The sequence below is a fragment of the Amblyraja radiata genome, chromosome 13 (genome assembly GCF_010909765.2).
Source record: "Amblyraja radiata isolate CabotCenter1 chromosome 13, sAmbRad1.1.pri, whole genome shotgun sequence".
Lineage (NCBI taxonomy): Eukaryota > Metazoa > Chordata > Chondrichthyes > Rajiformes > Rajidae > Amblyraja > Amblyraja radiata.
In genome coordinates, this window is record NC_045968.1 from 36,366,956 (window position 1) to 36,390,932 (window position 23,977).

The 23,977-nt window shown below is 44.6% G+C and overlaps 1 protein-coding gene across 1 annotated transcript in view; it reads left to right on the top strand.

Annotated features, from left to right (window-relative positions):
- Window positions 1-201: 201 nt before the first annotated feature.
- Window positions 202-23,977, top strand: part of prkci (protein kinase C iota) — a 70,716-nt gene continuing 46,940 nt past the window's right edge. Inside the window, exons 1-2 of the mRNA XM_033031788.1 lie at window positions 202-343; window positions 19,918-20,039. Coding sequence (XP_032887679.1) covers window positions 261-343; window positions 19,918-20,039 — 205 coding nt within the window. The 5' untranslated portion in view covers window positions 202-260. The remainder of the gene's footprint in view (window positions 344-19,917; window positions 20,040-23,977) is intronic.

Consider the following 23,977-nt stretch of genomic DNA (forward strand, 5'->3'; position numbering starts at 1 on the left):
CTCTGATCAGTCTATTACACAATTTCATACAGGTCTCTCTGAAAGTCTGTTTTGTGGCGGTAAACATGATAAAGTTTGGAAGAACATTTGTTTTAGATAGTTAAAGAGTGTTTCTGTGGGGTGTGTTGCGGATGGATATGGGACGATGCTACCCCCACCCCCCCCCCTTCACGGTCGCAGGGCCGCAGGTGGGGGTGGGGTGCGCGCGCAGCGTGCTGTAGTTGGCCGGGCGGCGGCGGCGGGAGGCGCAGGAGAGAGCGATGATGCCGACCAGCAGGGACAGCGTGATGTCTTGCCCGGCCGACCACCAGCACCAGGTCCGCATCAAAGCCTACTACAAAGGGTAAGCGCTGAGCTGGAGGCCTGGTGCTCGAGACTCGGGGTCCCTTCGACGCGGAGGCGCCCTCCCCACAACTCCGCAGAGGGAGTGGGGCCCGAGCGGTGTGTGTGGGGGTTACGCTGTATATATCCGTGGGGGAGGGTGTGTGGGTTGAAGGAAGGTGAGGCTATACCTGAAGGGACGTGGGGCTCACCTGAAGGAAGGGGGGGGGGGGGGGTCACTCGGGGGGGGGGGGGGTGAGGAGGTGGTATAGGGTGAGGAGGTGGTATAGGGTGAGTGGTGAGGAGAGGTGTTTACCTGACGGGGGGCGTAGAGAGGCGTTTAGCTTGGTGGGAAGGGGTTCCCCTGTCGGTGTGATGGTGAGTGGTGGGCAAGGCGTTTACCTGATTCACCTGCATCTGGTGGTTGATGGGCATCAGCTGGTTGTATTGTGGGAGGATCGCACTGTGTCGTTGTAATGGATTTCGAGGGAGGATGAAGATTGAGCTTCGGTTAATTCTGCCGACGTTCCAAAGCACTTTACTGTCAATGTTTTTAAGTATTGTCACATTGATTATCAATGAGACCAAGTAATGAGCAATATGGCGGCTTGAGTTGAGTGAACATTAAAACTGTATTAATTGATTAATAATAGTCATCACGGAACCAGGCCCTTGGGTCCAACTCAATGCCCCATCTCAGTTAGTTCTATTTGTTCGTGCTTGGCCCATATCCTTTTAAATATCTCCTATCCATGCACCTGTCCCAGTGTCTTTCAATTACTGCGATAGTACCTGCCTCAGCTACCTCCTCTGACAGCTTGTTCCATGTACCTTTAGAGTAAAAAGTCGTTATTAAATCTTTCCCCTCTCACCTTAAATACATGTCCTCTGGTTCTTGATTCCCCTATCCTGGTTAAAAGACTGAAATATGTTGTATTATTTGATAGTATGATTAGTAGAATGCATAAGAGGAGAAAATGAATATGGTGTATTTGGATTTTTTGACAGCTTTGATAATGTGTCACACAGGTCAGTAGATGAGATTAGTGCACATGAACACATGGATTGAAAATTGATTATTAGACAGAACTAGAATATTAGACAGAGGAGGGTGGGAATAAATAGACGTTTTTCTGGTTGGTAGACTGGCTATATATAACATATACATACACACACACACGCGTGTGTGTGTATATATATACACACACACACACACACACACACACACACACATATATATATACGATTTGGTTGATGAGGCTAGGTGATATATAACATTGGGGATTGCAGCAAGGTGGATGGCGTGAGGATGCTGTAACAGGTTACAGACAAACAGCAGGAATGGATCAGAATACGGCAGATGTAATGCAAGATGAACAATTGTGAAATTATGCATGGTAAAGTATAAAAGTTGCTGAAAGCTAAATGGAGGAAGCTATTAGAAAAGCAAAAGATATTTTGAGTTTTATTGTAAGAGGATTTAGATACAGAAGTACGGTGTTTTACTACAGTTGTGGAAGACATGGGAGAGACAGCATGTGGAATATTGTGCATGGTTTTGGTATCCTAAAAATAAAACTGCTTTAGATGGAGTACAGTAAAGATTCGCCTGTTTTGTTTCTGAGATGGTGGAAATGAGTAGATATTAAGTGGACAAGAGGATTCGAAGGAATCTCATTAAAACACTCAAAATCCTTATTCTCCTATTCACTGTTGGTTGCAGAGCATTTATGTGATAATTTACCTTTACGCAGTGATTCACTTCACATGAAACTATCTTCTGGTTACATAGATTGGATGCTATGTCAAAAGTCATTCAGAAGACCTGACAGTTTTCGTCTTATGATTATATATTGAATGTATTCAGATGAATTAAGACCAGCTCTTGATTTCGTAAATATAGAAATGAGGAACAGCAGATGCTGATTTACCAAGGAAAGACTCAAAATGCTGGAGTAACTCAGTGGGTCAGGAAGCATTCCTGGAGAATGTAGATAGGTGACATTTCAGTTCTGAACCCTTCTTCAGACTGAGTTGCTCCAGCATTTTGTGTCTTTTCTTGATTTGTTAACCAGGTGTTATGGCGTTGCCTTTTATCAATGTGGCAATTTGAGCTATATTTGAAGTTCTGCATTCACAAAACTTCTGAGCAGCAGTGTATCTGAGCAGCAGTTACACAAAATCCAAATTTTGTTAGGTGGTGACTAATGAATTCAGGTGAAAATGCTTTGCTGTGGATGCTTGAATTGGGAACTGTGTACGTTGAAAATCAATTATAAATCATTTGGTGTGCGACAGTTCCATCCTTGAAATGTTGTACTTCACAGCATTTTGTAACAATGTGTTTTTTATCTTGTGAAGCAAGTTCCCAGGAAGACGTAATCTAACACAAACCAATAATGTTCAATTATTTCTTCCCATTTTCTTTTAAAAACAAATGTCCACCTACTTTCCATTCTGGACACATCTTCTCTGTGACCTATAGTATCTTAAACTGTCTACTTTTTGTTTACAGATATTTTGTGGAGCATTTTAGATAATTATTATATATTTTTCAACTGGAAGGAGTGTGGGGGGGGGGGGGGGGAAGACAGCTGGAATTATAGTTCCCAATTTAGCCCTTCCATGTTTCATTTTAGCTGGGAAGATCAGTTGTGTAATGAATGGCTGGGTTTCATATTAAGAATGGCATTTGCTAATTAACTCAGGCTCAGTGCTGGGACCCCAGCTATTTACAATATGTATTAATGATCTGGATGAGGGAATTGAATGCAACATCTCCAAGTTTGCAGATGACACGAAGCTGGGGGGCAGTGTTAGCTGTTAGGAGGATGCTAGGAGGCTGCAAGGTGACTTGGATAGGTTGGGTGAGTGGGCAAATGCATGGCAGATGCAGTATAATGTGGATAAATGTGAGGTTATCCACTTTGGTGGCAAAAACAGGAAAGTAGACTATTATCTAAATGGTGGCCGATTAGGAAAAGGGGAAATGCAACGAGACCTGGGTGTCTTGGTACACCAGTCATTGAAAGTAGGAATGCAGGTGCAGCAGGCAGTGAAGAAAGCAAATGGTATGTTAGCATTCATAGCAAAAGGATTTGAGTATAAGAGCAGGGAGGTTCTACTGCAGTTGTACAGTGTCTTGGTGAGACCACACCTGGAGTATTGCGTACAGTTTTGGTCTCCTAATCTGAGGAAAGACATTCTTGCCATAGAGGGAGTACAGAGAAGGTTCACCAGACTGATTCCTGGGATGGCAGGACTTTCATATGAAGAAAGACTGGATAGACTCGGCTTGTACACGCTAGAATTTAGAAGATTGAGGGGGGATCTTATAGAAACTTACAAAATTCTTAAGGGGTTGGACAGGCTAGATGCAGGAAGATTATTCCCGATGTTGGGGAAGTCCAGAACTAGGGGTCACAGTTTAAGGATAAGAGGGAAGTCTTTTAGGACCGAGATGAGAAAATCATTTTTTACACAGAGAGTGGTGAATCTGTGGAATTTTCTGCCACAGAAGGTAGTTGAGGCCAGTTGATTGGCTATATTTAAGAGGGAGTTAGATGTGGCCCTTGTGGCTAAAGGGATCAGGCGGTATGGAGAGAAGGCAGGGATGGGATAATGAGTTGGATGATCAGCCATGATCATATCGATTGGCGGTGCAGGCCCGAAGGGCTGAATGGCCTACTCCTGCACCTATTTTCTATGTTTCTATTAGATGCAATTTGGGTAACAAATTAAGAGCAGATACAAATATTTTGCAAATAATTAATATATTGGCTTGAATTAATATGTTCCTTCCTAAATATTTTTGTGCACTAATGAGCTACTGACAACACCTCTGTGCACCCTGAAATTAGTAGACATTGTGTTAATTAGCAAATACTTTGTCTGTACTCCAGTGCAATAATAAATCGTGTGCTGGTTCTTACAAATATCGGAGAAAATCCTGGGTTTGGTTTACAGTCTTTGCTGACTTGTATAGTCAAAGTTGAGGCTCTGTTAGACATGATTAACACCTTGTGTTAGGGAAGGAAAATCAGCTTGAGTTCTTTCATGGGGTATTGTGTCCACTTCAATATGAAGCGTCTCGACCCGAAACATCACCCATTTCCTCTCTCCAGAGATGTTGCCTGTCCCGCTGAGTTAATCCATCATTTTGTGTCTACCTTTGGTGTATACCAACATCTGCAGCTCCTTCCTACACTTTGATCCACTCGCTTCAGAAATGTATGTGTTGGATTTCAATATCACAATAATACTTTATTAGCCAAGTGTGTTTTGCAACATACGAGGAATTTTGTTTGCCAAGTCAGTCATACAAATAAAAAGCAATGGAACACCCAAAATACATTTTAACATAAACATCCACCACAGTGACTCCTCCACATTCCTCACACATGGAAGGCGAAAAAAAAGTTCAAATCTTTTCCATGGTTTTATAGGCTGATAAACTATTCCTCACCTCACATGACTGTGAATTTTGTTCTTAATTCTTCGATTAAGGGCCACTGTGGCAATGGAAATCTCAATACAGGTGCACAACCTTTTATCCGGAGTTCCGGAAACCGAAAAACTCCGAAAACCTGCCATTTTCCCCAGGATGTCGTCTGCACACCAAAGCTCGCATTTGGCGCCAAACCTGACCCGAAACGACCCACGGTCAACCCAGGTCTGTACTACTGTAGCGGCTGCCTCCTCCCCGGAGACCGGGGAGACACTTAAACATCTGTAAATCATTGCTTAAATGTTAGTCAGTTAGTTTGGAGGGCTTTTATGTGAAGGGGGAAACTTTAATTCTTAGTCCCCTACCTGGTCGGAGAGGCGGGGAGCGGTCAATGCCTTACCGGGTCGCCGTGCAGTAAGCTCTGGAGCGCTGTGGCCGCCTACTCCCAGCTGGGGCTGCGGGCGGCGCCGGTTGTAGCTCCGACCCCGGCAACTCTACCCCTGGCTGCGCGGCGCTCCAAATCCAGCGCGGCCCGCGGCCGGACGCCCGCAGCCCCAGCACCGCTGTGGAGCTTACCGCACGGCGACCTGGTAAGGCATTGCCCGCTCCCCGCTGGTATCCCAGCGCTGCGACGCCGCCGCCTCCCAACATAGCGGCGCTGGGGCTGCGGGCGTCCGGCCGCGGGCCGCGCTGGATTTGGAGCGCCGCGCAGCCAGGGGTAGAGTTGCCGGGGTCGGAGCTCCAACCGCGGCCGGACGCCCGCAGCCCCCAGCTCCGCGATGTTGGGAGTCGGCAGCCACAGTGCTCCGGAGCTTACTGCACGGCGACCCGGTAAGGCATTGCCCGCTTCCCGCCTCTCCGACCAGGTAGGGGACTAAGAATGAAAGTTTCCCCCTTCACCCCCCCCCCCCCCCCCCCCCCACCACATAAAATCCCTCCAAACTAACTGACTAACATTTATGCAATGATTCCCCGGTCTCCGGGGAGGAGGCAGCCGCTCCAGACTTTTTAAGCCGCCCGCGCTACCTACCTAATCTACGCTAAAAATCTTCCATTCGGAAATCCGAAAAATTCCGAAATCCGACAAGTGTCTGGTCCCAAGGCTTTCGGATAAAAGGTTGTGCACCTGTATCACAATGTTGAAAGTGCAATGCATTTTTAAGGAAACATGTCTTCCATGGAATTTAACCAGAAACTATGATGTAAGGTACGTTGTGGTGATTGTGTTATCTTGTTTTACATTTACATTGGCTGCACTTAAAAATCACAAAAAACTAGTGCACAGGTACATAAGGTATGTTGTAAAAGCTAAACAAAAGCTATCTCAGGAATGTGTTATTCAAATATGAAGTGTTGATAAGAGCAAGTGATTTTTCTTTCCCACAGAACATATGATCAAGATATAGGAAAGTTATTCAGTTCCAAAAGTCTCTTTTGCAAATGTCAGATAGATTTAAACCCATCTGAACCCCAACCTTATTTATCCTTTTTGTCTTCCTACTATATTCATTTCATTGGAACTATTTAGGCAAGAAGTTCTAGATTTTGACAACTTGGATTGAAATGTGTGCTTCCTGATTTCATCCTGATTGTACTTTTGAGGTTATGACTCATTATGACTACCTTTCCAACAGATCCCACTTCATCTCTCTCCACAACCACACCTCTGCTACAGCCGCAGTCACTCAAGGCGTTCCCCAAGGCTCCGTACTCGGCCCCCTCCTCTTCATCATCTACATCCTTCCCCTTGGTCAGATACTCCGCCACTTCAATCTGGACTTCCACTGTTACGCTGATGACACCCAGATTTACCTTGGCACCAAATCCCCCCACAACCCCCCCACCTCTCCCATATCAACTCCTGTTTGTCAGCTATAAAAACCTGGATGCAACATAATTTCCTCAAACTCAACAGCGATAAGACAGAATTCCTCCTCATAGGCTCCAAAGCCACACTCAGCAAAATCAATAACCCCACTCTCACCATCGATGGCACCACTATCTCCCCAGGCCCGCAACCTTGGCGTGATCTTTGATTCCACCCTCTCCCTTGAGCCTCACATCCGCCATGTCATTAAAACCTCCTTCTTTCATCTCCGCAACATCGTCAAACTCAGACCCTCTCTCACACCGCCTGCTGCTGAAAGACTCATCCATGCCTTCATCTCCTCCCGACTGGACTATTGCAACTCATTTCTCCTTGGCATCAGCTCCACCTACATCAACCGTCTCCAACTGGTCCAGAACGCAGCCGCCCGACTCATCACCCACACCAAATCCTGGCATCACATCACTCCAGTCCTCAAAAAATTTCACTGGCTTCCCATCTCCCACCGGATCACCTACAAAATCCTGGTCCTCACCTACAAAGCCCTCCACCATCTGGCCCCCCCATATCTCACTGACCTCCTCTCCCCCTACCAACCCTCACGGTCCCTCAGATCCACATCAGCCGGTCTCCTCTCCATCCACATCCAACCTCCGCAGTTTTGGGGACAGAGCCTTCTCCAGGGCAGCTCCCAGGCTCTGGAACTCCCTCCCCCAACTGATCCGCAATTCCGTGTCCCTCACCATCTTCCAGTCCCGCCTCAAGACCCATCTCTTCACCTCTGCCTATCCTTAGCCCCACGTCCCCGTCCCTTTTCATCTGTGCATTAATTGCCTCATACTGTGTTTTGTATTGAATTCTGTCTTTACTTTGTGTACTAGTCATGTCTCTACTATTTATTTCATTCCCCTTACATGTTTTTCCTCTACATGCTCAATTTTTGTAAGGTGTCCTTGAGACTCTTGAAAGGCGCCCATAAATAAAATTTATTATTATTATTATTGGATGCAATCACTTACCAGAATAAAGTTTATTGATTTTCTCCTGCACTGAATCTCGGTTATTGTAAATATCCTGATTGGGTCATTTTTAATGGAATGCTGTGTTAAGTTTGGTTACAGAGTCCAGACAAGATACACTTTCAGAAGTTGAAAGAATTGTGTCAAAAATAAGGACATTTGGGTTGAGTTTAGTTTATTGTCACGTGTAGTGAGGTACAGTGAAAAGCTTTTTTGTTGAATGCTATCTAGTCAGCGGCAAGACTATACATGATTACAATTAAGGCGTCCACAGTGTACAGACACAGGATAAAGGGAATAATGTTTAGTGCAAGGTAAGGTCCGAGTAAAGATAGTCCGAGGATCTCCAATGATGTAGATGGGAGGTCAGGACTGCTCTCTGATTGGCGATCGAATGGTTCAGTTACCTGATAACAGCTGGGAAGAAACTGTCCCTGAATTTGGAGATGTGCATTTTTACACTTCTGTACCAGTTGCTTGATGGAAGAGGGAGTGTCCGAGGTGATACTCGTCCTTGATTATGCTGGCGGCCTTGCCGAGGCAACATGATGTGCAAATTAAGTAAATGTAAGGGAGATTGCTTTGTGTTATGGTCTGGGCTGTGACCACCATTCTCTGCAATTTCTTGCGGTTTTGGATGGAGCTGTTATGCTATGATGCATCCCAATAAAATGATTTCTATAGAGCATCTGTGGAAGATGGCGAGAGTTGTTAGGGACATGCTGAACATCCTAAGCCTTCCAAGGAAGAGGAGGAATGGTGTATCTTTCTTAATTAATACTTTATTATCACTTGACATTCACAGTGAAATTCATTGTTTTGCATGCCATACACAAAGTTTGCAAAGAGTTGCGGCAACAAATTTACAAGTGTTCAAAGTAGAGCACAATGGTTCCTCTTTGTTCTCAGCGCCCCCCCCCCCCCCCCCCCCCCCCCCCAATGCCGGGACACTTGTTGTTCTCTGCAGACCCTCCCCCCATGCAAGTTCACTTTTTTCTAGATCATTCTGTATGGCTGGTCCTGGACAAGTTGCTGGTGATTTTATCCTAGGAACTTGAAGCTTTCAACCGTCTCTGGTTTCAACTATTTCAACCATCTTTTAATTTATACCGAGTTATGTGTGCCCCGTCACTTTCTGAAGTCGATCACAATCTCCTTTGTCTTGCTGACATTGAGGTAAAGGTTGTTGTCCAGGCACCAGGTTATGAGGTTCTCAATCTCTTTCCTGTACTCCATCTCATAATTATTTGATATCCGACCCATGATGGTGGTGTCATCTGTGAATTTGTAAGTTTAGTTGTATTTGTATTTGGCTGCACAGTCATGGGTGATTAAGGAATAACAAGGAATCCACCAGTTCATGGATAATCTGCAATTAATCATTGGATGTATCCATGTGATTTAATACCGTTGTTTTTCTGGAATGAAAGGGTTGTCTTCAGAGGACAGATTGTATAAACCTGTCTTGTATTCCCAAGTGCTTAAACTATTAAAGATGATTTAATCAAGATAATTAAAATAATTGAGATTCAGTTGAGTATTGAGATCTATCTGACCAGTGTGATACATTTTGGAGACTGAATAACTTTCCAATTTCTTAGTCACTGGTCTTGCAGAAAAAAATCAGTTGCCCTTAGTAGCTCTGTTCTACATACAATACAATACAATACAATTCAATTTATTGTCATTTGGACCCCTTGAGGTCCAAACGAAATGCCGTTTCTGCAGCCATACATTACAAACAAATAGACCCAAGACACAACATATTTTACATAAACATCCATCACATTGCTGTGATGGAAGGCCAAAGAAACTTTTCTCTCCACTGCACTCCCCCCCCCGATGTCAGAGTCAAAGTCAAAGCCCCCGGCGGGCGATGGCGATTGTCCCGTGGCCATTTAAGCCACGCCGGGTGATGCAAGGTCGCACACCGGGTCTTGGTGTTAGAGCCCCCGGCGTGCGCTCGCAGAGACCCGCCGCCATTCCAAGCCGCGCGGGGCGGTGCTGTAAGGCCCCGCTCCAGGAGCTCTTCAACCCCGCAACTCGGGCGGGAGAAGTCGCCGTTGCGGGAGCCCTGAAAAGCGGTCTCCCTCCAGGGTCCCGCGGGCTCCCGGTGTCACTGTCCGCCAAACCCGCAGTTGCAGCCACCGAATCTCCGGGGGTCGGGCCGCAGCAGCGTCCACCACAGCTCCACCCGCTCTGGACTCGGCCAGCTCCGCGACGGTGAGGTGAGTAGTCGGCACCAGAGTCCCCGGTCTTCCTGTTGGAGGCCGCTCCTCGTTGCAGCCCCAACGACAACGGAGACCCGACAAAGAAAAGGTCGGGTCTCCCGTGCAGGGAGAGATTTAAAAGTTACCCCCAACCCCCCCACACCACCCCCACCCCCCCACACACATACCCCAACAAAAATAACAAAAACTACATTAAAACATAGACATAAAATAATAAAAACGCAGACGGACTGCAGAGGCCGCTGCAGACGAGAGTCGCGCCGCCTACCGGCCAGACCCAGGGCAATGCAATTGTCAACTGCTTGTTGGGCCAATTTAATATAGAATGAGCAATAACTGTCAGCCTTGATGGTGATACCCACAAAAACTGGAGGGATAGATGGCTTTTTAATCATTAATGTTTTGAAATCTTATATTGTAATTTAGGTTTTTGATTTATCTTGTTTATTGGAAATGTTATTTTAAAGACTTAAATGACATTTGGGCATTATTATGTCAAGTGCTTTGTGTCAGAGTAAACTTTCAACGAATGGCAGATTTTTTACTGCCATAGGTAGTGTTACAGTCATTCATTCATAAATTTATAGTTTGAATGAAAATTGGCCCATGTTGTCAAATATCAGCTTTGTAAAGCATGATTTCCTTATAAGCAGTATAATGCAAATCAAAGTCAATTGCTATATCAAAATATAGAACAACAACTACATATGTGCACAATTCTAGACTTGGGAGAACTTGGAATGATTGCAATCAATATGGTCTGCTTTGAAATTGGGGGAACAATATGACCATAACGCTAGGACATGGTTTTATGCTTTATCACAACATAATTTATTTGTCCAGCCAAGCAGTATTATGCTAACTCTTGTGAATAAGCAGCCTGTTATAAACTACAAGATTTCATTCTGATAAAACATTTATGTTCCACAGAAGCTCTGTAAAATGGCGTGCTAATATCATCCAATTTTTGGGAGCTGGGCTCCACAAAGTGTTTTAGAATTTGTCCATGTGTGGAACACAGCCTATCCCTTTTAGTTCTGTATGTCTGGAAAGTTAAATTGGCTTGCATTCCATGGATAATTCCTGATAGGAACTGATAGGAACTGATGCCGGCTGTTTTACCATGTCTTTTTCTATAATTTCCACACCCATTTTATGAAGGTATCAGTTTATAAACTTTACACTGAAATTTGTACCATCTGTATCTAGCCTAACTATATCTCTCCTCTGCTTCCTCAGTCTTGCATGCAAAAGCAAAAAAAAACAACACAATTAAGCCTCTTAGCTGCTCAAGCCTGCTCTGCATTGAATATGAAAATATGTTGTTTGTCCCTGACTTTAGAATTAGCATGTGTGGGGGCACCCAGCACCTGAAACCTACCTCACATTCAACATGATTATAATCTAGGGCATTATTCACCCTGCTTTTTCCTTTTGCCCTCAATTCCTTAATGTAAGAAATGTCTAGGTGCAACAAAATTGAAGAATTAGCATTGTTTGGTTTGTGAGAAGAAAGAGCTGGAGTGATTATTGAATTCAAGCAACTGATCTTAGTATCAGCAATGGGCTGCTCTTTGTTTTGTGCTCCTTGTTTAAAGATGTGTAATATACGTAATATCCAACTTGGCATCACACTATCATTGCTGCTACTCGAATACCATGGTGTTTGTAAATATTCTTAAAGGTCCTGTCCCACTTAGGCGATTTTTTAGGCAACTGCGATTGGACCCTCCCTACGACAATGTCTACGACAAGCTACAACAACCCACCACCTAGTCGACGGCAAGCTACCGGCAACTGGCGACCCATTAGGAGGTCCACCTATGATCACACCTATGATAACCTACGACCACACAGGTGACAACCTGCGACCACATAGGCGTCAACCGAAGTCCACCCGCAATAAGCTACGACAAGCCTAGACCCTGTCGCCAGTTGACATAGGTAGTCACCAATGGAATTCACCAAAGTCAGCACCGGCGACAATCTACGTCACCTGGCGACAACCTACAACAGCACCTACGTCAGGAGTAGTCAAGCTACGTCATTGGCGTCAACCCACTGTCGCCGAAATTTTTTGAACATGTTGAAAATCCAGCGGCAACCAGAAAGACGTTACGACTCTTTGGGCGACTGAGGAGACTTCACGGCCATACAGGCGACATCCCGGCAACCATGTGGCGACAGCCAAGTCGCATGTAGTCGCCTAAAAATAGCTTAAAAGGGACAGGCCCTTTAGCTTTTGTTTCAAGACTTAGTCTCGCTCTTTTACTATTTGTACATCTTTCTTCAGGGGAACGTCTTTTCCCATATGATCTTTCTCACCCTTTCTTCTAGTTCACACCTCGTTAATTAAGGGTCTTTGAGGGATTAGTGAACGTTTATCAGACCAAGCAACTGGGGTGTAGTTCAAAAGATTAATGCCTGTTAGATCTTTAACCATGGATAACTTTCAAAGGATATGCCATTGTCTGTAATGAAATTTGATTATTTGGTATTGAGCAAATGGAGCCGAGTGGTGTGACTACCCAGGGGTGCGATCCACACCCCAGAACTGCATCCGTCCATCAGGGCCAGTACTGGAGGCAGCTCTTCCATGTATTGGCAGACTCCCGGGACCCTGTTTTTACGCTCCAATTGATCTATGTTTGGCTGCTGTGCTGTTCACAATCTTTCAAAGTACAATATAATATATAACAATACAATATTTATTACATGTCATTTGAATCTCAGTGAGGCTCAAACGAAACTCAGTTTCCACAGCCATACAAACAAAGACAATTCCTACAAGACATACAAACAATTCAATTTACACAAACATCCATCACAGTGAGTCTCCTCCTCACTGTGATGGAAGGCAAAGTCTTTTCTCTCCCCTGCACCATTTCTCTCCCGATGTCGAAGCCCCAGGCGGGCGATGGTAAGTCCCACGGCCATTTAAGGCCGCGCGGGGCGATGTACGGCCCCGCTCCAGGCCCAAAAGTCACAAGGTTGGAGCCCCCGGCGGGCGTTGGAATGTCCCATGGCCATTAAAGCCGTGCCGGGCAATGTAAGGCCCCGCTCCGGGTCATTCCAACCCCGCGACACGGGCTGGAGAAGTTGCGTTGCGGGAGCTCCGAAAAGCGGTCTCCAACAGGACCCGCGAGCTCCCGATGTCCCAGTCCACCGGCCTGCAACTGGAGCCTCCGAGCAGCGATCCACCACCGCTCCCCATGCTCTGAAGCCGGCCCGCGATGGTGAGTCCGCAGACTCCGCAACTGGAGCCCCCAGGTCGTTCTGGTTGGAGGCTGCTCCACGGTGCTCGGGCCCAACGACACTGGAGACCCGACAGGAAAAAGGTCGGGTCTCTCGTGCAGGGAAGAGATTTTTAAATGTCCCCCCCCCCCAGCCCTCCACATATACACAGTTAAAAACAGTATTAAAAAACACGAACAACTACATTTAACTAGACAAAAAATGTAAAAAAAGACACAGGCTGTAGGGGCCGCTGCAACGTGAGTCGCGCCGCCTCTAAACTGTGGAGGCCTCTCTAAAAGTGAAGGCCTTGAGCCACTCGGGCCTGTATTGTGGTGAATCAGTGCTGGCTGTTAACTCTGAGAGGTTGGGTAATGGACACAAAATGCTAGAGTAACTCAGCAGGTCAGGCAGCAACTCTGGACAAAATGGATAGGTGACGTTTCGGTTTGGGACCGGGACCCTTCTTCAGATTTGACCTTCAGTTCTTGGGTTTCTGGTGACTAATGCTTCATATTCTTTTGTAGGCAAGGTTATTAATCTTAAACCTCAATATCCCTTTGCACAAAAGGTTTACAAATACCTTGTTTTCTCAAAAAGGTTATAATTAAAGTGCTCGAACAAAACATGCAAAGCAAATGGGGATAATGGTGCAGTATTGCACATTAAGTCTAAAGCTATGATTATTCCTTGAAACTCAGTGGAATAATGCAGTCCAGGTTTCAACAGCCTATCGCAGGTATTCCCTTTGAGAGGTAATTGACCTGAACCTTTAAAGGGCCTGTCCCACTTAGGCGATTTATTTCGGTGACTGCCGGCGACTATCACAGTCGTAGCAGGTCGCCGAAAAAGCAACGACTGGACCCCCCCCCCCTTACGACAATGCCTATGACAACCTACCACCCAGTCGACATCAAACTACCGGCAACCCATTTGAATGTCCACCTACGACCACACAGGCGACAACCTACGACTACACAGGCGACAACCAAAGTCAACCTACGTACACCCGCGATAAGCTACGACAAGCTAAGATTCTGTCGGAGCCAACTGAAGACAATTCAGTCGTTGGTACCTGTCGCTGGTTGACGTAGGTAGTTGCTAATGGAAGTCACCAAAGTCATCACCTGGCGACAACCTGCGTCATCCTGGCGACAACCTACGACATGAGAAGACAAGTTACGTCAAGCCCGCTGTCGGCAAAAGGTTTTGAACATTTCAAAATCCAGCGGTGACAAGAAAAATGTTCCGACTCTTTAGGCGACTTGAGGGGACAACTCGCGACCATACAGGCGTCACCCTGCGACCATGTGGCGATAGCCTAGTCGCCTGTAGGTGCTGAAAAAAATCGCCTAAATGGGACAGACCCTTAACTCTTTCTCCACAGATCCTGCCTGACATCCTTAGAGTGCTTTCTATTATTATTATTATTATTATTATTATTATTTATTTTGAGCATCTACAGAATCTAGCTTTTGGCTTTACTCCAAAGAATCGGAATGTTAAAACAGAATCTAGTGTGACATCAAAATTATTGCTGCATTCTCCGCTTTATAATAGCGTTTACACTTCAAAAGTAATTGTGTGGGAACGACTGCACACAATTTCTGAAATATATAGTGCTGTGCCATAAATGCAAGTCTGTTTCGGTTCAGAGTTCTGTAACACTTGCCTGGTCATGCAGTGGAATTTGTAATTTTTATAGTGTTGATTAGATGATACCGCAGAAACATAGTTGCTAGTGCAAGTTTGTACATGCACAGTTTAGATGTCACTGCTTGCACCTTTTTTTTCTGGGTACTAGATGTTCACCGAAGGAGAAAGATGTAAAAAAACACATTGCAAATCTGAATGAGAGTTAAAAACACAATCTGTATGCCGCAAAAACAAGTGGAGGTGAGCTGGTTCTGATGTTTTGGTTTGATGCAACATGGGATTTGCCTAAAACACTGAAAAAGGCAACTGGCTTATTTATTTGGTGAACGCTCTCATTAAAGCTGAGTTTCGTAAGCATACTAAGATTGTTTATTCTATTGTGGATTTTTGAATCCTCAAATGTCCAGATTTTTAACGCTTAAATATTCGAAATTATATTTTATGAACTATGAGGATTGTGGTTACTGTAGGCTTGCCACAGGATACTTTTAACTTGACAGTCTTAAGGTGGTATGGACTTCAGTACCTATAGATAGACTCTGATCAAATATCCCTCCTCCATCCTTTTTGACCATCTGAATTTGAGAATTACAGAAAGCAATTTTAAACCTACAGAATAAAAGTTACCAGCTACAACCTCTCCGGTCCGGCACCTTGTATAATCAGGCCAAAATCAGAACCCCCCCTCCCGGAATCTCTACCTCATCAAGAATTCCGCGGCTGAATGGCGGGTTGTATTTGCCCCCCTGGGGCCCTGGAACTCCAGAATTCCGTTTCCATAGCCGACTTTGCGGGCCGGTGTATCTGTCCCTGGGCGGACCGTTCCAGTACAGTTCAACTCTTCTCGGAGGCCATGACTTCTGGTCTGTCAAAACGAATAATCCAGAAAGGCTCTGGAGCCAAGGGTTCTGGAAAATTGGTGGTGGGCCTATATTATATTGGTGCTCACCCAAAACGTCACCTATCCGTATTCTCTCGTGATAATGCCTGACCTGCTGAATTTCTCCAGCACTTTGTATCATTATTTTTCACCAGCATCTGCTGTTTCTTGTGTCTCCGTTAATTTATCGCTGTCAGCCTTGAGTTTAAATTGATTGCCTGCCGAAATTTATTTCTGGCTTTGATAGCTTCATTTCCAATACATTTATGCAGTGCTCGAGGCCTCAGAGCTGATTTCCTACTAGCTAAGATTAACAGATAGTTATAACAGATAATTAACACTTGCAACATTTAACTTTTGCAGTAGAAGCTCTGGCTTCATACATCAGCAGAATATCTGCCAAAGAAGGTATTTGAAGAAAACTTCCCATTAGTGGGTATACTCAATGTGACAAAGCTAAAAGTTTAAATCTTCTTCTTGCGTGCACAGCCTAAAGTTGTAGATCAAGGGTAGACATCCAGGCCAGGACATCATCAATATGTTTAAATATCTCAGTAGCTATCAATTATAATTACGTGGAAATTCGAGTGACCCGTGTCTGCAATGTTACAAAATAAGTGTGACAAAGACACTCAACGTTTTTTTGTGTATGAACTCTTGTATGTTGGAAACAAATATTTATTTTGCCTCACAATTCGCGAGAGAGAAAACAGTGAATCATACATGATTCTGGTGAGATCCCTACACTGAGTCATGAGCAGAGGTGGGTGGGTATGAAGAGAACATTGAGTTGCGGAGTGGAATACCCACTATTTTAGATTACAGTCCATGTTTTTATTTAAGATTTTAGAGGTACGGCACAGAAACAGGCTCTGGAGCCGAACAGCGATCACCCCGTACACCAGCACTATCCTACACACCAGGGACAATTTTCAATTTCACCGAAGCCAATTAACGTACAATCCTGTATGTATTTGGAGTGTGGGAGGAAACCAGAGCATTCAGAAAATCCACAGGGTCACAGGGAGAACTCCGTATGGACAGCACCCCTAGTTAAACCTAGGTCTCGCTGTAAGCAGCAACTCTACTGCTGCGCCACTGTGCCGCCCTATCTTTTCTGCCTCAGAAGTGTTCCAATCCCTGAGGATCATATACAGACAAGAACAATTTTCTATCTTGACATGAATAGGTTGCATCAAGAGCAGCTATAAACTTTTAAAGTAATGTTGGTTTGTAATGTTAAGGTTCATGGGGGGGGGGGGGGTAAAAGATGCCCAGCCAGGTTAGCATGTGATGCATACCTGGTGCTTTCCCCAATTTCCTTCCGCCACTTTTCCAACCCTTCACATCTGCATGTAATCAGTCTGCTGATTATTAAAACTTTGCCTGCATTCCCTTGTTGTGCGTGTCTATTAATTTGATCTGTAATCATGTCTTGGTTTCCTTTACTTTTTTGTTGATCAATGATGTTAAAATATTATTCCAATTTCAAAATGCTCCACGATTTAATCGCATGATGTCTAATTACCAAGAACTTGTATCACAGAAGCCGTTAATTTAGTCCAACTGGGTGGGAAAGAACTGCAGATGCTGGTTTAAATCGAAGGTAGACATAAATGCTGGAGTAACTCGGTGGCATAGGCAGCATCTCTGGAGAGAAGGAATGGGTGACGTTTCGGGTCGAGACCCTTCAGCCTGAAGAAGGGTCTCGACCCGAAACGTCACCCATTCCTTCTCTCCAATTTGGTCCAACTGATCCACAGATGTGTTGTCTCTACGTGCATCCATCTCACTTCTGATCCTGTCAGCGTCTTTATTATTCCTTCATGCCCCTATCCAGCTTTTGTCCATCTAAGCCACTCTTAATCATAAGACATAGGAGCAGAATTGCATCATTCAGCCCATCGAGTCTGCTCTGCTATTTGCTCATGGCTTATGTAATTTTCCCTCTTTACCCCATTCTCCTGCCTTCCTGTGATTTTTTTTGCACCTTTACTAATCAAGAATCCACCCACCTCCCTTTTCAAAAAATACCCAATAACCTGGCCCACACAGCACACTGCATGTGGTAATGAATTCTACATTCTAACTATTTTTGGATTGAAAGGATTCACCTGAATTTCATTCTTGTATTTATTGGGGACCATTTTAGAATTCTACCCCTGGCTATAGTCTGTCACAAATGCAATCCAATCACTGGCAATCTAAATGAAACTTTTAGACCTCCATTTAAACAATTTGCTGCCTTGGACAGGTACATGAATAGGAGAGGTTTAGAGGGATATGAGTTTGGTCGTCATGGACGATTTCGGCCGTAGTGTCTGTTTCCCTGCTGTATGACGGCAACCTTGTTCTACATAGGGGCCAGGAGCCATGCCTGTGAGCGGATGGCGGACACATCTATCGCCATGGTTAATAAATGGAGGTAATAGACAATAGGTGCAGGAGTAGGCCATTCGGCCCTTCGAGCCAGCACCGCCATTCAATGTGATCATGGCTGATGGTATATAGTAATAATAATACATACTAACTAAATTAGCAATTAGTAATAATACATACAAATAATATATAAATTAATAATATATACTAATAATACCTACTAACTAGTGTGACACTTGATGTTTTTCGCATTAGTTTTCACACGTTTTTCAATTAGTTTTCTGCAGTTCCCAGATCCCTCACATGCCCCGGGACTGGCTGTAGTTCCCAGGTCGGCTCGCGTCCCCGGGACTAGCTGCAATTCCCAGGTCGCCTGCGTGCCCCGGGACTGGCTGTAGCGCCCAGGTCGCTTACGTGCCCCAGAACTAGCTGCAGTTCCCAGGTCGTCTGCGTGCCTCGGGATTGGCTGCAGTTCCCAGGTAGCGAAAACCAAGTGAAAAAAAATAATACGCCTGCGGGCCGGATGATTTTGGATTACGGGCCAGCTCCCGCCTGTGGGCCGTAGGTTGCCGACCCCTGTTATAGCCTGTGGTGGAAAGTGAGTATATGCGGTGTAAGAGCTGTCATTTCTGTAAGAATTTTGTTAATATTACATGAATAATGTGGCCTTTTTTATGGTGTGTTTAAATGTTTATTATAAGAGCTGCTATGCATCAGATCATAAAGAAATATCGGATGTGCACTATTTGTACAATTTTTTAGTTAAATAATCAAACTATGTCCAATGAACCTGTGTTTTTACCATGACCCAAACAGCCAAATTATGTTTTTATAATATTGCTGGAGTAACTTAGTGGGTCAGGCAACGTCTCTGAAGAGAACATCGATGGTGACGTTTTGGTCAAGTCCCTTCTTCAGACTGGTTGTAGTGAAGCAGTGGGGTGGGGGGGGGGGGGGATAAAGAGTACATATAAGGACACAAATGATGAAATAATCCCCAAACTACAATCATTCTGAAGAAGGCCCTGACCTGAAATGTCATCTATCCTTGTTCTCTAGAGATGCTGTCTGACCTGAGTTTCTCAAACGCATTGCCTCTTCTTGTAAACCAGCATCTGCAGTTCCTTGTGTCTCAATTTTGGTACTTTTCCAGTTATTTTAAGAATTGTAAGCTAGTGATTTATGAAGGGGGGAAAATGTTTTTTTATTACTAATTAAGGAAAAAAAAGATATTTGGATGTTCGCATCTATACATTGAAATATCTTGAATATGGGTGATCAGCATCTTTTGATTAAATGGTTTACCTGGTGAGTGCGGATTTGACTGTTTCTGTTCACTTTTGATTTCCATATATCTTTCTGTTAGAGTTTATATTTGCTTTCTTACTACTAGTGTAGAAATGTCATTTTAATTTGCAGGTTGTAGTTCCATGCCCTTTCACCATATGAAATAATTGTTCCTTGAGATACAAGGAGTTGGATGATGCTGAAATCTTGAGCAAAGCACAGTGGTGAAACTCAGCGGGTCAGGCAGCATCTGTGGAGAGAATGGTCAGATGACAGTTTAGGTCAGGACCCTTCATCAGACTGATGAATCAGTCCTGACCCAAAACATCGTCTGTCCATTCCCTCCACTGATGCTGCCTGACCAGCTGAATTACTCCAGCACTTCGTTATTTGCTCAATTAAATTTCTTATTCGCATGAAGCACAGAGTAAACGGGATGAATGGTAAAACGTACAACAGTAAATACGCTAATTAATATGAAACTGGTGAATGGTTCAAAGGTTGTCATGTAACCTGAAGTAGTGCAAATAAAAACTTATGGTGCAATAACACTGTAATCAAATGTGTGATGTGAAATTTGTGTGAGGCAATGTATTATTGGTTATTCATGGTCTTTTATTTATATCTCTATTTAGGGATATCATGATCACCCACTTTGAACCTGCCATCACATATGAAATTCTTTGCACTGAAGTTCGTGACATGTGCTGCTTTGATAATGAACAGCTCTTTACAATGAAGTGGATCGATGAAGAAGGTAATGAATTTTGTGCTAAATTTCTGTTACGTATTTCTGAGAACTTTCAGAAGGATCGTGGTAGGTCAAAGTAAGAATTATTGTGACTTTTTGCAGAATAATGTTTAATTATTTTCAATACAAATGCCTTGTGTAAATTTACTACCTTTATTGAGTGCCCTACTTGGGCAAAACTGCTTTCAAAGTAATAAGTGACTAAAACCAAACTTGTTGCAATGGTTAGGTGAAAATCACGAGCATTTTATTTGTTTTTCCACCACGCATGCTCATTATCTCAGTTCATTTCTCAGAGTAAGAGCAAATTTTAAGAAGGGTTGGAATGAAGAGAGATGGGGTGTGAAGCATTAATGACGTACTTTTCCAAGCAGAGCTATGGAATCTAATGTTTCCATTTAAGTGGTGCAGCAGTTTAGCATGAAATGGTTTAATCTTTGTTGTGGTATTATAACCCAAAGAAATCTATAAAGGATAACAATGATCAGGAAATTGTTATGCATTGCTAATTGCTGTGAAATATTATAATGCTTAAAAGGATTCTATTGAATTCATGAAATTGCTGGGCAATTTGCATGAAAGGAAATTCAAAGGCTTCGGAATAATTTTTGAAACCATTCTCAGCATTATCAGGATTTTGGGTAGGTTGGTTAATGTGAGAAGCATTTTCCACCACATTCTCTTAAAATCCAATGAACCTTTCTCTTGTCATTCTCATATCTGATGTTTCATGCAAAACAGAAAGATGAAGTAAAAACTTGCATTCATTCTATCAATACTTGGTGACTCACACAAAAAACAGGTTGATGGAGGATGCTGTCTTTCTGTATTACATTCAGCTCTAGATCATTTTGACTATTAATACACTTATGTTAGAATGTTATTCACTGACCATAGTTCAGCCTTCAACATCATAATACTGAAGACACAAGGGGTAGCAAATACTGCTTTCCAACAAACTTTGTATCATAATACTGAATAAGCATATCCCTACATTTCTGGGCCTTCGGCTGTGGGACCTCAATCTGCAACTGGCTTCTAGTCTTCCTGACTGGCAAATCTCAGTTGGTTAGAGTTGGGCATAACATTTTCTTCACCCTGCACGTCAACACTGGTGCCCCTCAGGATTATGTGCTCTGTCCCTTGCTCTACTCCCTGCGCACCTATGACTTTATGGCCAAGAATATTGCCAACTCTATCTCTACATTCCTGGACGATACCACTGTTGTCGGCTTAATCAACAACAAGACGAAGTACAGGAAAGAGTTCGGGGAAACTTGTGTGATTAGTACAACAACCGAGCCTCTATGACAGAAAGACAGAAGAGTTGATTGTTGATTTGAGGAAGTGAGGGGGTGAACACAGCTCTGTTCTCATCAGCAGAGCTGCTGCAGAGATCACCAGCTTCAAGTTCCTCAGCATCCATATCACCAGCAAGCTAACCTGGTCTTTTCACACTGATGCGATGATCAAGAAAGCAGTGAGATCCAATACTGCCATATCCCAGAATTATCCAGGTTGACAACCTTGGTCCCACCACTGTCCCCCTGCCACTGACTAAATTTCATCTTCTGTGTTTTCCTTCACTAAGACAAGGCCCTGAGACATGGGGCATTGATTTGGACTTTTCTCCATAACTGTAATGCTGCACTCTGGATCTTTTATCTTTGTACCTCCTGTTGTACATATGGCAGTATTCCAACACCCAGCTTTATTGTTGGGATTGGTAGGGTGAAATTATGTTGTGGGCAATTTTATGGAGGATCTTAGTCTTGCTGATCTTGAATTTAAGGCTTGTGCTCTCATAATTTGTGAACCTTAACAATGACTTGGGAGATTGGCCTCTAAGTATGCACATCTGTAAATATGTGCAAATTGTAACTCGGTAACTAGATTGGAATGATCTTGATTCTGGAGTTGGATGACGAAAAGTGAAGAGCTTCCTATTCAACGTGGTTTAACTCCATGCCTGCAGGGAGTTTGTTGCAGGTGAGGTGTAATATTGTACCAGAGATGATCGAGTAGATGGTTGAAGAAATGTTAAGCTGCAAAATGAATTAATTAGTAATTACTTGGATGGATGGAAACACATCAGCCAAAGTGCTGAAGATAAACTAATAAACAACAATGTGATAGCTATGTTTTAATGATTGAGTGAAACATTAGGCAGAGCATTTGGACAATTCTTATGCTCATGTTCAAATACAGTAATTCCTCGTTATAATGGACTATAGGGAGGGAAATGGTGTTCGTTATTGCTGATTGTCCACGATAACCAAGTAAGGGATTATCATAGATAGTAAAACAAACAACTACAGTTGCTGATTAAAAAACAAAAGAACACAAAATGCTGGAGTAACTCACCTGTTTAGGCAGCATTTCTGGAGAACATGGATAAGTAACATTTTCAGTCCAGACTCCCAGATTGGGTCATCAAACCAGCCGACAAGGGAGGTGCCGTGGTAGTCTGGCACGTCGATCTCTACAAAGCTGAGGCCACGCGCCAACTCTCGGACACCTCCTCCTACTTACCCTTGGACCATGACCCCACTGACGAGCACCAGGCCACCATTTCTAGCACCATCACCGACTTCATCAATTCCCACGCCCTGCCCGACCAAGCTTCCAACCTCATCGTTCCACAGCCCCGCACGGCCCGTTTTTACCTTCTCCCCAAAATCCACAAACCCGGCTCTCCCGGCAGACCCATTGTCTCTGCGTGTTCGTGCCCCACCGAACTCATCTCCACATACCATGACTCCATCCTATCTCCCTTGCTCAAATCCCTCCCCACCTATGTTCTAGACACCTCAGACACTCTCCGCCGCCTCCACGCATTCCACTCTCTGGGCCCTCACCCCCTCATCTTCACCATGGATGTCCGGTCACTCTACACTTCCATCCCCCACCAGGATGGCCTCGGAGCCCTCCGGTTCTTCCTCGACCAGAGGAGCAACCTATACCCAGCCACTGACACTCTCCTCCGCTTAGCGGAGTTGGTCCTCACTCTCAACAACTTTACATTTGACTCCTCCCATTTCCTCCAAACACAAGGCGTAGCTATGGGCACACGCATGGGCCCCAGCTACGCCTGCCTCTTTGTCGGGTACGTTGAACAATCCTTGTTCGAGACGTACCAGGGCCCCATCCCCGACCTCTACCTCCGTTACATTGACAACTGCTTTGGGGCCACCTCCTGCACCTACACACAACTGACTGACTTCATCCACTTCACCACCAACTTCCATCCGGCACTCCAATACACCTGGACGATTTCCGACACTTCCCTACCATTCCTTGACCTCACCATCTCCATCGCAGGGGACAGACTCCTGACCGACATACATTACAAACCCACTGACTCACATGGCTATCTGGACTACACGTCTTCCCACCCTGCCCCCTGTAAAGACTCCATCCCCTACTCCCAATTCCTCCGCCTACGCCGCATCTGTTCCCAGGATGAGACATTCCATACCAGGGCATCGGAAATGTCCTCGTTCTTCAGGGAACGGGGATTCCCCTCCGCCACCATAGATGAGGCTCACACCAGGGTCTCATCCATACCCCGTAACACTGCTCTCTCTCCCCAACCCCGCACTCGCAACAAGGGCAGAGTCCCTCTGGTCCTCACCTTTCACCCCACCAGCCGGCAAATACAACACATAATCCTCCGCCATTTCCGCCACCTCCAATGTGACCCCACCACTCGCCACATCTTCCCATCTCTCTCCATGTCTGCCTTTCGCAAAGACCGCTCCCTCCGCAACTCCCTCGTCAATTCTTCCCTTCCCTCCCGCACCACCCCCTCCCCGGGCACTTTCCGTTGCAACCGCAAGAAATGCAACACCTGTCCCTTCACCTCCCCCCTCGACTCCATTCAAGGACCCAAGCAGTCGTTCCAGGTGCGACAAAGGTTCACCTGTATCTCCTCCAACCTCATC